This window comes from Geotrypetes seraphini, chromosome 2 (assembly GCF_902459505.1).
Source record: "Geotrypetes seraphini chromosome 2, aGeoSer1.1, whole genome shotgun sequence".
Classification (NCBI taxonomy): Eukaryota; Metazoa; Chordata; class Amphibia; order Gymnophiona; family Dermophiidae; genus Geotrypetes; species Geotrypetes seraphini.
In genome coordinates this window covers 434,377,643-434,396,314 of record NC_047085.1, presented here as the reverse complement: position 1 = coordinate 434,396,314, position 18,672 = coordinate 434,377,643, and the positions used below count along the sequence as shown (strand labels likewise).

The 18,672-nt window shown below is 39.4% G+C and overlaps 1 protein-coding gene across 5 annotated transcripts in view; it reads right to left on the bottom strand.

The window, feature by feature from the left end:
• Positions 1-18,672, bottom strand: part of PLXDC2 (plexin domain containing 2) — a 600,976-nt gene that overhangs the window by 159,808 nt on the left and 422,496 nt on the right. For all 5 annotated transcript variants that reach the window (XM_033931311.1, XM_033931312.1, XM_033931308.1 and 2 more), the window contains one exon: positions 10,146-10,215. In XM_033931311.1, the coding sequence (XP_033787202.1) occupies positions 10,146-10,215 (70 nt within the window). The remainder of the gene's footprint in view (positions 1-10,145; positions 10,216-18,672) is intronic.

Genomic DNA, 18,672 nt, shown 5'->3' with positions numbered 1-18,672 from the left:
ACAGCAGGTTAGCGATTCCTCTGGTAAACTAAACTATAGTAAAAGTTGCAATTTTGCAGCTGCATTTTAACTTCCTCTCACTATGATTCTATATCTGCATGTACTTATATGACATCTATGATCTTATTGCAGCAGATTAAACTCTATATATATATATAAGGATTTCACTGAGGAAAGTGACTTCCAATATTCTACCCCATTGAAGCATCTTTCTTTTTGAGTTATCACAGGAGTGTACTAGGCCACAGTACAAAGAAGAGAAAGCTTGACAAAAAACATGATGCACTGCTGTTGGTAAATGATCATATGAAAATTGAAACATCCAGAGTATTATTTTGCTACCTTATAGACTAACCACATAAAATAAAATAATAATTAAAAAGACTGTCACATCCATTTAATTAAATATGAACTGTTACCACTTTTCAACATGCAATAATGCGTATGGAAGTGCCTTTGGTGAGGACTGCTAACCTTTAATATCCAGGCTAGTTGCCAGAATGGCCGGGGACAAGAACTTAGCAAAACACAGCTATAAATCACTGCAACTAACTCTAAGAAGAGATACAGTTGAGAACCGTGCTGACTATGTGCATTCATCTATACATTTCTCCTCAAAAGGTAAGTGCTGTCAGCTTATGGGTGGGGAAAAGCACACATCAGGCAGGTTTTCACTAGAGCAGTGTCACTTTTCTCCTCACTTCTGTTGACAAGCTGGAGAACAAATGATGGAGACGGAGGTAATAGTGCACCTGATCAATACTTTAAGAAAAATGAATTGCAACCTTCAGATAAAAAGGCAAGCAAATATATAATCTTCCACCATAACCTTGACGTGTTCAGAGAAAAACATATTCAACCAAACACCATGTTCCCAGGTGTAAAACTACCTTGTCTGCTATGCCTGGCTTGCGATCTATTAACTTTGAAATGATATGACCTTCTATCCTTATGTGTTAGCAATAATCACATCCCTCCCCTTAAAAAACCCACAAAAAACTATTTTCCTACACTATTTAGTGGAATTACATTTCTCTTTTTTACTCCATCTTCCTACCATCTCTTTTCTTAAAGTACTATGCCTCCTCCTGCTTTTTATTTCACCTCTATAATGAATTTTTATTTTGTTAGCAACTTTAAGGGGTCCTTTCACAATGCCATGGTAGTGATTCCCGTGCTGCAAATGCAACAAAGCCATTCAATTTAGACACCTGTAATCCCTAAATTAGACACCTATAGTCTTTTAGTTTAAAATGTCCATTTCGTTCTGGGTTTTTTTTTTCACCTTTGATTCTTTCTTCCCTTTGTCTGAGCTAGCAAGCCTGAAAAGGTGCATTTTTATAAAGTGATGAAAGATTTTATTAAATCACAATTCACTTCATGTATATCACTTGGCTTCCTATTGCCCATCGTATTACTTTTAAAATCTTACTTTTGGTTTTTAAAACATTGACTACAAATGAACCCCAATTTATTAATAGATTACTTATTCCACATAGTACGTCACGCTCTTTAAGATCCACCAATCAAAAGCTCCTAACAGTTCCATCACTAAAAGTCATTGGAACTCGTCGCTCTGATATTTTTTCTGTAATAGCCCCACAATTATGGAACAGCTTGCCCCAGTATCTTAGAGAAGAAAATGATCTGAAACAGTTTAAAAGCAGTTTAAAGAGTTTCCTTTTTAAAGATGCGTTTAATTTATAAGCTTAATTAAGGATTAATATCAAATTTTTCCTTTTTTATCTTTTTATCTCCCCGTTATCTCCCCTACCTGTTGTTTTTACCATTTATGTTTTCTTTTATATATACGATTGTAGTTCTACCCTTTCTTTCCCCGTGTATCTGTTAGTTTGTATGACCTTATTTATTATTTTGTATGATAATGTGTCAAACTTATGTATCCTCTTATAATTAATCTGATGTATCTATTTTTTTATCTGTAAATCACTTAGCAAATTAAATTAAGCGATTCAATAAGTCAAAAATAAACTTGAAACTTAAGGACTGGTTTGGGGAATTTAAACAATTTAAGCAACTTGTATTTTTTTGTGGTCTATGATTTATATCATAAAAAGTATGGGAAAGAATCAAGGTATTAGGTAAGATTTTGGATCAAAACCTCATATTATGTACTTTGAGTCCATCTTTAAATTGCTGTGTGTTTGTATACAGTCAACCAAGAAAGAATCCAAAATTTCCACAATGAACTAACAAGTCAAACAAAGGAAATAGTGGAAACAAATGTTCCTGATGCAGGCTTTTATTGAGTCTGTAAAAACAGACGAGTCAATCCACATGTGTACAGTGAAGGGGACCCAATATGGTCCATGTTTCGACTAACACATCTTCCTCAGGGGTCCTAAGGATATGAATGTGATTATGACTAATTAAAATATATTGAAAAATCATGTGACTGATTGAAAAGGTGATAAAGTGATGTGGTAAGAGTTGACTCAAAAAGAGTAACCTAACTGGTGCTGAGGTGATGTGTGAAAGTACTAGAACAATGTGAAGGAGATTAAATCAGAAGAAACCAGAAAGAATGAAAACAAAGTCTTAGAGGTATAAATAAATCTGAAATACATACCTAATAGGTATAATTATATCACAACATATGTGGGTGGTAAGGTAAAAGCCCTTAAGGAACATAAACACAAACTTTTTAAAGTAAATATATACAAAATATATATAAAACGGTCTTTATTAAAATAAATTAAAATGAATATATGATGGGTATAAAATTTAAAAAAGGTTGAAAATAAAATGCATCTGCGGCTGAAAAATGTCAAGGTGGGTGTTGAAACGTCAAAAGACCGGAACTATTTGGTCCAAAATATTTAGTGACGGACGTAATTTAAAAACTGGGAGGTGCAAGTAGTGATATGGTGGTAAGGAGATAATTTGTATTCAGCAGTATATATGTGGCTCAAACCTGGAGTGTATACATTGTAGCCAGCACCAGAACCTTAGGACGGGACTCTGCAGTGCCTCCAGTGGCCACAGACCAAAAGTACACCGGCGTGTGACTGAATGAAGTCACCCTGCAGGGCTTATAGGAACTAGACACAAACCACCAACAAAGTTCCAGGATGGTAACAAAAGAAAATTTACTAGTCAAATTAAAGTTCAGAATGGCTCAATTTTCCAACATACTAGAAAATGCATACAACAAAAAGAAATGGCATGAAGAAAACTCTTGCAGCATTCTGGATTTTCCCTCCTGATGCAAACAGTTCTCCCTGTGTTTTATTTCTTCACAGAGATGCTCTCCATCAAAGACTGTATTCCCAAGTCTGCTCCTAGCAGAGCTCAGGTAAGTACAGTTCAGAGAACAAAATTCAGTTCCTGGAAAATATACTTTATCATTCAAACGTTCATAGCACAAAACACAAAAAGCCTCCAGCCTAAAATTGGGAAGGGCTTGGCTCGAATACAAACCCATCCAAATATAAATCGAGGCAACCTTGTTTCCCCCTCATAAAAGGGAGAAAAAAAGTTGATTTGAATATAAACCAAACTCATAGCAGTCTCTCAAGGCTACAGTGGAGTGGAGGGGTGGCCTAGTGGCGCATAGAAGGATCACTCTTGCCCTAGTTCACCTGGGGAAAGGCCTGAGATGGGTCTGAGAGGGGGAGGACTTGAATATAAATTGAGACCTCCATTTTTGGCCCAAACATCTAGGTTTATATTCGAGAATATAGAGTAAGGGCTGGATTCTCTAAGAAGTGCTGTTAGCGGCAGCCACCTTATAAGCGGCTGCCGATTGCATGTCAATTTTGTGACAACACCGTTTAGAGAATCATGCCTTTGGGAAAGGTAGGCACTAGAAATGCAAGTTAGGATTTTCAAGGCCTAGAGCCAGCAGGAACAGAAGCTACTTAGCATCACTTTTACCCTATGATATTCCAGACCAATTAGGAATGGTAAGGCAGTCCCAGGGGTCTATGGGAATGGAGTGAAGGACTATGACAAGACAACCTCCAAAAAAGTGAATCATACCATTGATTTTGAAAATGGACAGATCACACAAACTGTTGAAAATTTGCTATGAGATGCTTATGTCTCTGGGAACCTCTTTGGTTATTTGCCTATCTTGTCTTTAATGTTTTTATTCCCTGTCATTATTGTAATTATTTATAAATTGTGCTATGTATTGAAATAATTTTCCTATGTTGCAAAATGAAACACATGCACATCTCTTTACAATGCATGTCTCACAAGGTTCTCCCTATCTTTTAAGATAATTACACATGATTTTCCAGTATCTCTCTCTGACACTTACTAATTTCACTAATTTGGCTAATCTGGCAAATTCTATTGCATTGCATACCAGGGTCAGACATAGTATATGGTCTCTTCCTACACTCTCATATTCCAACTTGGTACTTTTAGGCCTAAACCTCCTGAGAAAATTTCCTGCATCCCAAAATGGGTAAGATGTCGCATATTGGGTTTCTCCGCCCAGATGACCATACAACCTAAGACAGAAGTTTCGACTCATAATGGGAAGTTTATCTCCATAGCCATAGAGACTGTGCAGGATAAGAGGACCTGGGGATATAACTAATATTGGAGGTAAGAGAGAGACATCATAGAAGGGCAAACTGGCTATTTATATAACCGCTGCAGAAGTACATGCCATATAGAATGGTACCACAAGCTTGATTTCATTTGAAAAAAAGAGTATGGGAGATGTCAACCTTACATTGTCAGCTGTCAGCATTTTCTATCAGCAAAGGCCTATGGGATATTATATTAAACAGATATGATCCTGAGCATGTCAGTACAGATAGACACAAAAAGCTCCTGCACAGAATCCACATACCTTAAATATCCAGCCAGATTGGACTATTTTATTAAGAAGATATGTTACTTGGATGGAAAAAGAAGCCATACAGACTAATTCCATCTAGCATTCCTATAAGTGTCACACTTTCCTTATCATTTAAGCTTATCATTATTTCAAACAGTTTCCAAATTATGAACAGAAAGATTCTGGAAATACATACTTATCAGCAATAATAGATGCTATTTTTAGAACAAGATTCTAATTTATTAAAAGCCTTCTCTCTTGACCACTCTCCTCTTTCTCTATGGACTCTCTGAACCCTCTCTCTGTATTCTTGCTTATTTTCCTCTCTACCCCCTCTTTTCCCACATAGCACAGCACCTATTTGGGAAATACTGTCTTTTCTCATTCACAAAAGCATAGAAACAACTCTAGATTCAACTGTATACTCTGTACTTGTAAAAGCCCCTGTGAACTCAGAGATGCCAAATGCTAGCTGCCTTCCACCTATTACCAAGCCCATATATTATGGCTTTTCTTTTTCTTCTTTATTAATGCTCCTGGTCTGTGAAATGCTTAGGCAAAGAAATGCTAAAATACCTGGACTCTGGGTTAGTAGTGGTATTGTTTTTTGAACAGCAAATACAATGCTGTTTTGTGGGTATGATAACAACTATGGGACCATCACTACCCTCCAGGCTCTCTGGTAATTTGGGCTCAATACCAGTCCAGCTAATTGAAGAGCCTCGAGAGCCTTGAAAGGAGATGGGGTTTTGTTTTGTTTTTGCTTTTGATTTGGAGGAGGATAATCCAGATGAACTAGGACTGTGTTTAATCCTGGTGGACTAAAAAGTGGACTCTTTTTTTGTTTGGGGAGTTTTTTCTTGGTGTTCTTAATTGATTGTTTTGAAGGCAAGTGTACAAGGCTACCTGACAATTAATGAGTGCACAAAGAAGCCTTAATGAAATAAAACATTTTTTTTTCCACAAGAATATGGTGTGCTGTCTGGTTTACTGAAGATAGTGGTATTTAGGCTGTGGCCTAGTTAATCTCAAAAGCCTCAGGAGATTTCACTGCAGTGGATCAGGGAGACACTGCATGAGTGGTGTTAAAGGTCATGTTTATAGTTTGTTTATAGGTGTCCCTTTTACAATATATATACTGTATATATAAATTATACCTTTTATGCAACTACTTAGCTATCATTATTAATTTCATTTCCCGCTGGTCCTCTGAGGGCATTGTACCCAGGGCCTCTCACACACACACAGTAGATTAGGCAAAAACATACATACTTTTAAACACCAAAAGATTACATTGTGGGAACACATTTTTACAGTAGGTTGAGAACTATTGGTCTGGATAATCAAAAGGAAAGAGTGGAATATTTCAGATTCTAGTCTTAAAACCAGTCCTGTTCAACATTTTCATATTGTAAATATAAAGGAATGCAGTAGGATTTTTTTATATGATAGTATTTGCATTTGATAGAACCAAGTATAGCAGAAATAAAGTAACAAAGCTTGAAGATTATGTCAAGAGTTTGTAACTTGCATATAATGCAAATAAATTGCAACAAGTTTTTCAGGTGCAGATGTTCAAGACAGTAATATATGATGGTGGTGGGCTGAATACTGATGCATAGCAAACAAGAAAAACTTCTAAAACTGGTCTATTGAGCTCGACTACAAAAAAAAAGTGAGCAAGGCAGCAACAATGACCACATAAATGCTAGAACATATAGGGAGGGGTTTTACCAGCAGGAAAGGGAAACAGCTGCAATAATTTTTGAAGAAAATCCAGATTTTCTGAGAGTAATTTTGACTAATTCACAGAGTTTAAACATTCAGTTATCACAGAAGGTGTGAATCCTTGAGCATGTCACATAAAAGTGTAAATCTATAGATGTTTTCCTCCAACCTAGTTTGAAAGGATCAGAACTAAGCTTTTTTTTTCCTTTAGCAGGTAAACTCATTTATTTAGATTTTTCCATAGTCTGCCCTTATCTGGCTCAGTGTTTGTACTTAATCCGTACTTATCCACATATCCTTGTGACTTGAATAACATAATTTTCAGTTAGGGTTGTCTTTCTCAAACAGCCATTTCAACCTGCCAAAGTACTGAATGGGGTATATATGTATTTTATTTAATCTGACTTCCTAAGGGAACAACAAACCACAACAGATTTTTTTTAAATTCACTACTTTTATTATACAGTTAATCAAAGAGAAATAACATGTAATACGTATACTGTATTGCACGCAGAATAGTGAGGAACCCACCCTCCCCTAGTATCTTAAATGACTGTGTATCCTAGATAAGCAGATATGCTTGCAAAGAGGAGCCTTTAGCACAGAATTTCTTAAAACGGTCAGTGCATTCCACTGAAATAGCTTCATATTTATAAACCAAACAGAGATTTCCACCAAAAATTTTCTTTGAAATTGTCTAAGTGCTCTCAGTTTCTTAAGCTATCCTGGAGCATTGTTGCAATCATGCCCTGTCCTTCTCCAGTGCAATTAATTGGGCAGAGGTAGAGGAAAAAAAAAAGAAAATATGACAGGATGGCTTGTTTGCAAAGAATCAGGCATATTTTTTGCCTCACTTGATGCAAGAAAAGTTGTAGAGTTGAGCAGAAGAATAATATATGGCCCAAAGTGTCTACTTCCAAAGAGCACGAACAACAGAGATTGGATGTAAAGATCTTTAATTTGTATAATCTCACTGCTGTTCATAGTATTCTGTGAGCAATAAAATATAGTGACTGGGTCAGTGAAGAAGAAATAGTACAGCGTACCATCTGGAGCCACAGGGAGTCCCAATAGGCCTCTGATATTACAGAGTGAATTTCCACTTTCCAGATATGCGTGAGAGCTACAGAAGTGGAATGATGAGAGCCATGTTGAGTATGTCTATAAAGAAAAGATGCACAGATCCCATTTTAGCTCAGGTTCAACAGAAAGTAAGATGAATTTTTGCACTGTGAAATAAGAATATGATGTAATTGAATCCATTTATAATACTGCACAAAGTCCAGACTGAAAAGTTTTCATAGCTCTTCAGAGGTAGAGATATGGGTTCCAAATATAACATGAGCAAGTTTTCACATGCCTGCCAGCATCTACTGTTTCCAGCACAAGATTTGATTGCAGTTCTTGAAGCTGAGGTTCCACCACAATGGGAATTTGTGAGAACTGTGGACAGTAGGTGGGCATGCATTGCTGAGAACATGCAATGTTTGAGTTATAAACCTCAGAAGAAGGTTATTGATCAATATTTTAGGAATGGAAGCCCCAAATAAGATAATTGAAATTACATGGGCATTAAAATTTGTTTCTCCTAAGATAACCACAGTGGTATTTGAATTGTAGATTCAGGACTGGAGAGATAGAGCAGTATGACATCTGTGTTTGCATAGAGTTTGCAATCTATCCCTCTCGGAGAAATACCCTGGATGTCAGGTGATGTTCAAATAGTACAAAACAGGGGTTCCAGCACCACATCAAAAAACAAGGGTAAAAGTGGGCACCCCTATCTAAGTGATACATGGGGGATAATATTGTCAACGGAAGATAAAACAAAAACAAAATCCAACAAGTCTGCAGTGAGAGTCAAACAGCAAAATGAAAAGGAAAACTGCAGAGACGATGTACCAGATTCAGGAACTTTACTGAAGACAATGGAATGTTGCTTTCCAAACAGTGGTTCTCATTGGGTGGAAATTGGGACACAACATGGTCTATGTTTCGAAAAATACTCCTTCCTCAGGGGTCCAAGATATCCGTTGTTTCACATACCAAGAACCATATGGAGAACTCCTGTAATGATGTGAATGCTCCTGTAAAGATTGTTGCTCAGTGTAATACTGATGGTAACTGGATTCAAGTAAAGAAATTGGACCATATGTATATAATTAGAGCTGAACACACATCAGTGTTAACACCTTAAATAGATATGGCCATTCCATTCTATCAAAGGCTTTCTCTTTGGATACCAGGAAGGCTAAATAAGTTAATTGTTTAGTATGGTTAATGAGATGAAGACATATTCTAGTATTGTTAGAGGAGTACCTGACACTAATAAATACAGTCTGGTCTGGTGAAATCAATTTTTTATAGGGGTTCCATTAAGCAGTTAGCCAAAATTCTAGCAGTTCTGGTCACCGCATCTCAAAAAAGATATAGCGGAATCAGAAATGATACAGAGAAAGGAGATGAAAATGATAAAACCTTCCTATTAGAAAAGCTACAGTGATTAAGGATCATCAGCCTGGAGAAGAGACAGCTCAGGGGAGATATGATAGAGGCCTATAAAATACTGAGTTGAGTGGAACGGGTAGATATGAATCACTTGTTTACGCTTTCCAAAAATATGTACTAGGGTCAAGGGTCTCTCGTACGAAGAGAGACTGAACAAATTGCAGCTCTACACTCTCGAGGAACGTAGGGAGAGGGGAGACATGATCAAAACATTTAAGTACCTCACGGGACGTGTCGAAGTGGAAGATGATATTTTCTTTCTCAAGGGACCCTCGGCCACAAGAGGGCACTCGCTCAAACTCAGGGGCGGAAAATTTCATGGCGACACCAGAAAGTATTTCTTCACAGAGAGAGTGGTTGATCATTGGAACAAGCTTCCAGTGCAGGTAATCGAGGCAGACAGCGTGCCAGACTTTAAGAATAAATGGGATACCCATGTGGGATCCCTACGAGGGTCAAGATAAGGAAATTGGGTCATTAGGGCATAGACAGGGGGTGGATAAGCAGAGTGGGCAGACTTGATGGGCTGTAGCCCTTTTCTGCTGTCATCTTCTATGTTTCTATGTTTCTATGTTAGGACTAGATTTAAAACAAACTGGAGAAAATATTTCTTCACTCGGGTAATTAAACTCTGGAATTTGTTGCTGGAGAATGGAATGAAAGCAGTTCGCTTAGCAGGGTTTACAAAAGATTTGGATAATTTCCTAAAAGAGATGTCCATAAGCCATTATTAAGATGGCTTGTGGAAATCCACTGCTTATTCCTAGGATAAGCAACATAAAATCAATTTTGCTCCTTGTGAACTTGCCAGGTAATTGCGACCTGGAAACAGAATACTGGGCTTGATGGCCCTTCGTTTTGTCCCAGTATGGCAACTTTTATGCAAGTACTTCTAATCTGATTACAGGTTTATCGTCAGCTACACTGAAAACCATATTAAAATATCTTGCTCATGTAAGAAATAAAGAAAGAAAAGCTCTCAGTTCAAAATACTCCACAAACATATTTTCTTACCCTCTCATCTTATAGTATTTAGCTTCTACATGAAAATCTTCTCAAAACAGTACAAGTGAGCCTGTAGAAAGCCACTTACCCCCGGTTGCCACAGTAATTTCTCGTAGAAAATGTCCATAAAATGGAAAATCGAAGGATAAGCTTACTCTCTGCAAGAAACATCAGAAGAAAAAAAAAAATCAATACAGGAAAAATCAGCAAACAAGTCTTGGTTTTTTAAAAATGTGATTTATATATTTCAAGTCAGATTAAATAACTTTTGGCTCTCTTAATTCTAAATATAGAAGGGTTGATGTTCAGAGTGAGTTAAACAGCCAGGAGAGATTCCAGTCCATTTAAGTGGCCTGTGTGGGGCTTTCCTCTAACCACCCATGCCAAAACTGACTAGGTTGTGGGCGGTCTGGACCAGAGTTAGGAAGGAATGGAAACTTAGCCAGTTGGTGGTGATTTTCAGTCCGCTAACCAGCTAAGCACCTACATAAAATCGGGACAGCAAAAGAGCTGTCCTAACTTTATGTGGCTAGATAACCAGGCACTGATGAGACTATCAGCCAGTGCCTGGTTAACCTCCAGGTAGAAGCAGAGGAGTTCAGGCTTCCCCACCCTTCAGATCGCCTCTACAACAGCCTGGAACTGCAGCACCTCTTCCGATCTCCCCTAAATTCTAGAAGGCTAATTATAATTAGTGTATGTTCCTGTCTACACTATCCTCTAGGAGGTAGTATGAGTCTGTTTTAGCCCAAAATCACAAGAAAAAGAGATGAGAAATGTGCAATATTTGGTCCTTATTCTTCAAGTCATTTGCACTTCTTTGGTTTTGCAGTCTGTTTTAGCCCAACAGGCAGGCCCAAGCCTCCCAGGCCTTTCTTGATGTTCACTCACTCTTGCCTGGTGCAGTAGCCGATTATTAAATTATGAGTACAACTGAGTAAATAAAAGTAAGAGGAAAAGAAGGCTGATTTGGTTCTAAAAAGTAGTAGCTGAGAAGGTAAAGAAAAAGAGATTAGCTTTCATAAACTACAAAAGATTGCAGAAAGAAGACTGGCAAATATATCTGGAAAAGTTAACAGAGGGTGGTCGAGTAGTCAGGAAAACAAAGATGCAAATGGAAGAAAAAAAATAGCAGACACGGTAAAATGGGGGGGGGGACAAGACTCTTCTCTAGATACTGTATATTAGTGATAAGAGGAAGTGCAAAAGTGACATTGATAGATTCAAAAGTTGAAGGGAAGGCATATGTAGAAGCTGATAAAGATAAGACTGAATTGCTTAACAAATATTTCTGTTCTGTGTTCACAGCTGAATCACCATGAGTGAGATTGCAGAAAACAAAAGCAAATAGAACTGGAGGTGTGGTACACCCTGATCAATTTTCAGAGGATTATGTTCATGAGAAGCTTGCTAAACTAAAGATGGATAAAGAAATTAAGAACGTAAGAATAGTCTTCCTGGGTCAGACCAATGGTCCATCAAGCCCAGTAACCCGTTCTTACGGTAGCCAATCCAGCTCACTAGTACCTGGCAAAAACACAAAGAGTAGCTACATTCCATGCTACTGACCCAGGGCAAACAGTGGCTTCTCCGTGTCTTTCTCAATAACATAGTATGGACATTTCCTCCAGGAAATTGTCCAAACCTTTCTTAAAACTAGCTATGCTACCCACTCTTACTACAAGCTCTGGCAATGCATTCCAGAGTGAAGAAATATTTTCTCCTATTGATTTTTAAAAGTATTTCCTTGTAACTTCATCGAGTGTCCCCTAGTCTGTAATTTTTGATGGAATGAAAAATCGATCCACTTGTACCCGTTCTACTCCACTCAGCACTATGTGTACTTCAATCATATCGCCCCTCAATTGTCTCTTTGCCAAGCTGAAGAGCCCTAACCTTTTTAGTCTTAACTCATACGAGAGGAGTTCCATCCTCTTTATCATCTTGATCGCTCTTCTTTAAACCTTTTCTAGTGCTGTTATATCTTTCTTGAGATAAAGAGACCAGAACTGAACGCAATATTCCAGGTGAGGTCACACCATGGAGCAATACAGAGTCATTATAACATTCTTAGTCTTATTAACTATCCCTTTTTATTAATTCCTAGCATCTTGTTTGCTTTTTTGGCCGTCACTGCATATTGGGCGGAAGGTTTCATCGTATTGACTACAATGACACCCAGATCCTTTTCTAGGGCGTTAACCCCCAAGGTGGATCCTAGCATCTGGTAACAGTGATTTGGGTTATTCTTCCCAATGTGCATCACCTTGCATTTGTCCACATTAAATTTCATCTGCCACTTGGACGCCCAGTCTTCCAATTTCCTAAGGTCTGTCTGTAATTTTTCATAATCTGCATGCATTTTAACAACTTTGAACAGTTTAGTGTTATCTGCAAATTTAATCTCCTCATTCGTTGTTCTAATTTCCAGATCATTTACAAATAAATTAAATAGCACCGGTCCCAGTACAGATCCCTGTGGCACTATACTGTTTACTCTCCTCCATTGAGAAAATTGACCATTTAACCATGACCTTTGTTTTCTATCTGATAACCAATTCCTAATGCACAACTGAACTTTGCCACCTATCCCATGATTCTTTTCTCAGGAGCCTCTAATGAGAAATTTTGTTAAAAGCTTTCTGAAAATCTAGATACACTACATCAACCAGCTCAACTTTATCCACATGTTTATTCATACATTCAAAAAAATCAAGAAAATTGGTGAGGCAAGATCTCTCTCGGCTGAACCCATGTCTCATTAAACATGTTTGTCTAAGTATCCCATGATTTTATTTTTTATAATTGTTTCCACCATTTTGCCTGGCATTGAAGTTAGGCTCACCAGTCTGTAATTTCCCGGATCTCCCTGGAACCCTTTTAAAAAATTGGGGTAATATTGGTCACCATCCAATCTTCAGGTACTACAGATGATTTTAGCAACAGGTTACAGATAACTAACAGTAGGTCAGCAATTGAGTTCTTTTAGTACCCTGGGATGTATACCATCCAGTCCAGGTGATTTATCACTTTTTAACTTGTCGATTTGGCTTAGTACTTCTTCCAGATTCACTTAGATTTCTTTGAATTTCTCCACATCATCACCCTTGAAATCTATTTCTGGTTCAGCTAGATCTTTTACATCTTCTTCCGTAAAGATCGAAGCAAATAATTCATTCAGTCTCTTCACTATGGCCTTATCCTCTCTAAGCACCCTTTTTGCTCCTTGATCATCCAACGGTCCCATGGATTCCCTCACAGGTTTTCTGCTTCTGATGTACCTAAAAAAATTATGTGTTTTTGCCGCTTTGGCAAGTTTCTCTTCATATTCTTTCTTACCCTTCTTTATCAATGCTTTGCATCTAACTTGCCAGTGCTTAGGGCAAATGCAGTACATCCGAAGGAACTTAGGGAATTCTGGCAGCTCCACTGGCTGATCTTTTCAATGCTTCTCTAGAGTCATGAGTGGTACTGGAGGATTGGAGAAGGGCAGATGTGGTCCATCTCCACAAAAGTGGAAATAAGGAAAAAGTGGGGAACTATGGGCTGGTGATAAGGTGTATTTAGATTTTAACAAAGCATTTACATTGTTCCACACAGGCATCTAATAAACAAACTGCATGTCCTTGGTATGGACACCAATGTGATTGACTGGGTTGAGCAGAAGTAGACAGAGGGTAGTGGTCAATAGAGATCACTCTGAGGAAAAGGATGTTACCAGTGGTGTGCCTTAAGGTTTGGTTCATGGGCCTGTTCTTTTTTAATATTTTTGCAAGCGATATTGCTGAAGGGCTGACCAGTAAAATTTGATTATTTGTAGATGATACCAAAATCTAGACACCCCTGATGATGTGGAAAACATGAGGAAGGACCTTGTGAACCTTGAGGAATGGTCAGAAATTTGGCAGCTAAGATTTAATACTAAAAAAATACAAGGTTATGCATTTGGGCTGCAAAAGCCTGAGGGAATGGTACAATTTAGGGGGTGAAGATCTTTAGTGCATGAAAGAGGAGCAGGACTTGGGTGTTCTAGAATGTGATGATCTTAAGGTGGCCAAACAGGTTGAAAAGGTGATGGTGAAAGCTAAAATGATGCTTGGGTGCATAGGAAAAGGAATGGCCAGTAGAAAAAAGGAGATATTATTGCCCCTTTATAACACTCTGGTGAGACCTCATTTAGAATATTAGGTACAATTCTGGAGAACGCACTTTCAAAAAATATAAACAGGATAGAGTTGGTCCAGAGGAAGGCATATGGAAATAGAGTTAAAGATCTCAATAAGTATACTAATTAATGGTTATGAACATTTCTAACATTGTTTTTTTAAAATTAATTTTGTAAACTGCATAGAACTTGCCGGTTATGCGGTATAGAAATCGAGTATTATGTTATGTTACTTTGGAGGAGGAAGATATGATAAAGACATTTAAATACTTATGTGACATAAATACACGAGGCAAGTCTCTCTCAATTGAAAGGAGACTCCAGATTGAGAGAGTATAAAATGAGGTTAAGAGGTGATAGGCTCAAGAGTAATCTAAGGAAACACTTTTTTACAGAAAGGGTGGTAGATGCATGGAATAGTCTCCTGGTAGAAGTGGTGGAGACAAAGATTGTGTCTCAATTCATAAAAGCTTTGGACAGGCATGTGGGGTCTCTTAGGGAGAGGAGGAGATAGTGGATGCTGCGGATGGGCAGAATAGAATAGTCATTTGGTCGTTACCTGCTATCATGTTTCCATGTTATTCTACAACGTTATTTCAAAACCTCTGAGTGCAAATTTGCATGCTAGTCAGAAATTTGAGCATGTAAGTTTATAGAATTAAGGGGTATGTGCAAATAGGGTGCACTATTTAAGAAGAGAATGTACTATTACTAGCAGATGACATTCATTCATTTCAATGACATATCTTTGGATTTGTAGCCCTGTTGATTTGTCTGTCTGTCCATCTGTCTGTCAATGACTCTCTTGCTGCAATGCTCCAGGAAAAGGCACATAGGGATACTGTGGAAGGATAGGTGACAGATTGCAGCTGCAGGAGATGGAGCTCATGGCCAGACAAATACAGCTGTGTAACTAGGGACACCAGTCTAAGAGGGGCATTGTGGCACTAGAAAGATATAGGTTGGAGCAATGGTACCAGAGGCCTATTGCTGGCAAGATATTCCTGTATATTATGGGAGAAGATCCACATAGGGAGTCACGACAATGGAAGAGGACAAATTGCAGCCTGGGATGGATAAATTGCAGCCTGGGAGCCTCTCCTGCCTGCTTAAATTGCTTCCCACTGCCTAAGTAGGGATATTCAGCAATAATTAACCAGAGAGTGCTGCTGAATATCCCCTCAGACCGCTCAAGTAAAAGGTGGGCAGGTCAGAAATAGCACTGGGGTGTGGCACTGGAGAGGAGCTCCTGGTTTTCAGAGTGTTGCCATTATTTAGTGCTGGCACCTGCATAGCTTAGCAGCCTAATTTAGGATAGCTCTAAAGCTGTCCTAAATCAGGCCATTCTGCTGTGTGGGTGTTGGCACTGAATATCAGGCCAGCACCCTCATAGCATTAAAAAAGAAAAAAATAACTGCTCCCAACCCCCTCTTGACCTTCCCTTGCCTTCCCCCCAGCCTGAGACACTCCTCCAAGAACCCCCCAAACTTCCCATCCCCCCAATGTCTAGGTAAGCCACCATGGGCCTACCGTTCACCCTGGTGGTCCAACAGGGGTTGGGCCCCTCACTCTTGCCTCTTGCAGCAGCTCCTCAAAATGGCTGCTGTGACATCTCATGGAAGTTTGCGTACTACAGGAAGTACCAGCAGATACAAAAGCAGTCAGGGGAAAGGGGGGCTACATAGACATTGGGGAGGGTGTTGTCGCAGACTGTGGGGAGGAAAAGGGGGATTGGTGGGGGTTGTGAGCAGTGTTTTTAAAAATATTATTTAAAAACAAAGCTATGCGAGCCCAGCCAGATATTCAGCTGGGGCTCAAAACCCTTATGCAGTCCTGGCTGAATATCAGCCAGACCTGCATAAGTTCTGGGAGGCCAGCCAGCTCAGAAACTCACCTGATATTCAAAGCAAGTGACTGGAAGTGGCCCAGCACTTAATATCAGGGGATAATGTAGCTGACAACGATCAGCATTAAAAAAAGAAAAAAGAAGCTGACCACTGCCGACTGAATATCGGGGGCAAGAGACTACCACTAAGGATTGTGGTACAATTTTGAAACCAGTACCAGCAGGGGCAGGATTAACTAGCGATCACTTCTACCCCAGAACTCTCTGGACCACTAGAGAATGCAAGAGAATTAGTTGCAGCTTAAAGCTGGCATTATTTTTCCTGGAATAAGTTTATAGTTTATAGTCCAGTTAAAACTTTCTATACTGCCTTGTCTGGTCAAATGGATCCAAGCGATTTACTGATTAGGTGTAATATTAGAAAAAAACTACAATTAATTTTTAATAATGTGTTCACAGCAAGCTATATTATTTGATTTATATAATATGAAGTGTGTTATGGTAGTATTGAACGTTAAGATGCTAATAACGTGTCATTGTCTTAAAGCACCTTAATAACAACCCACTAAATCATCTCATTGGTTGGTTGGTTGGTTTTATTTTATGCTGAATTTATTAAGATTGCATTGATAAAATACAGTTCAAACCAATTTGGTTGCTGCATTCTGCATTATTGTTGTACAATAAGACCACAGTCTGCATTTACCATCTAATCAATTTTTGTTTGTTCATGCAAGACTGGATACTGATTTATCTGAAAGTTGTCATGTAAATTTAAAATCCTGTACCTTTTGGTTAAAAGTCTTGGTCCCTAAGCTGCTGCTAGTAGAGACAAATTAATTGGGAAGGAAGCATTAAACAAGTAATGAGTGTCACATTCCAGGCAGGCTTTGTTCACCCCCTCCCCCCCATGTAATTCATTTTCATTTTAATAAACATTTATATAACACCAATTTGGTAAAAAGTAGTTAGTTATTTACAATACATAAAAATGTAAGGAAAATACTCATCCATAGACTTCTTAATAGTCTCATTCCCCTCTAATATATGCTCAGATGAAGCTGACTGTAATATATATTAAAAGATCCTTCTTGATCCCTAACCTACTCACTTCCTTATGGGATAAACATTGCTTTAAGTTGCTTCTGGAATGCCAAAGGATTTGTCTCCAAATATACTATACTAGTATTTAAGCCCGTTACATTAACGGGTGCTAGAATAGATGTGTAGACTTTTAGCACAACGGGTCGCTGAGGCGTTTCTTTCTTTCTTACTTTATGTTTTTTATCTCTCTCCCTGCCCCCCTTTCTTTCTGTCTCTGTCCCCCTGTGTGTCTCTGTCTCTTCCCTGGCCCCCTGTCTTACTGTCTCTCTCCCTGGCTGTCTGTCAGTCTTTCTTTGCTTCTGTATCTTCTCCCTTTGCGAGTGTGGGGCAGTTGTAGGCGCACATGCGCACTCCTTCCAGCCACGGATATACGGAACACGCAGATAGGAGTGCGCATGCGCCGCTTAGGGTTTTATTATCTAGTCATTAAGCCCGTTACATTAACGGGTGCTAGAATATATGTCTGTCTGTCTCCCTCCCGCTGATTCTCTCTCTCTCCCTGGCCCCCTTTCTCTGTCTGTCTTTCTGTCCCTCTCCCTGCTTCTGTGTCTTTCTTTCTTTCTGTCTCCCTCCCTCCCGCTGTCTGTCTGTCATTTTTCCCCATTTCCCTGTGCAGCAGCATTTCCATCCCACTTCTCTATGCAGCAGCAACAGCATTTCCCTCCTATCCCCCCCCTTTCCTGTGCAGAAGCAGCAGTGGTATTTCCCTTCCACTCCAAGTCCCTGTATAGCAGTAGCAGCATTTTCCCCCACCCCCCCCCTTTCCCTTCTCTTACCGCGATCTGGCCTGCTCTGTTCGGCCCCTCCCCTTTCTTTTACTGCCATTGTTCTGCTCGATCTGGCCTGCTCCTGACCCTCCCACCGCCAACAAACCTCTGGGCTCCAGCCACGTAGGCAGCACTTTAAACACGCTGCTTCACGGCCTTCTACTGCCGATTTCCTCTCCCGCATCTGTCTCCAATGATGTCATCAGAGACGTGGCAGAGGAAATCGGCAGTAGAAGGGCGCGAAGCAGTGTGTTTATAGTGCTGCCTATGCCGCAGGAGACGGGAGGTTTGTGGAGGGTCAACGGGCGGAGCGGGGCTGCTCTCCACCACTCAGTTGCTTCCACTGGTGCTGCCTACGCCGCTGGAGCCGGGAGGTTTGTGGAGGGTCAACGGGTGGAGCGGGGCTGCTCTCCACCACTCAGTTGCTGCCACTGGAATGCAAACAGGGCCGCAAGTGTGGGGCAGTTGTAGTCAAGCATGCGCACTTCTTCAGGCCAAGGACATATGGAACACGCAAGTGGAAGTGCGCATGCGCAGCTTAGGGTTTTATTATAGAGATGACTCAGTAGTTTGTTCCAATACTCTGGAGACATCGCAGATAAAAGCTCTATTTCTGCATTTCACCAACCAGATCCCATGTGTAGGAAGGATATCCAGCTAACAGCCTTGGATTGAGTACAACTGCTTGTCAGGAACACACCTCTGTAAGTGGACTGATCACAGCTTTGTTCAT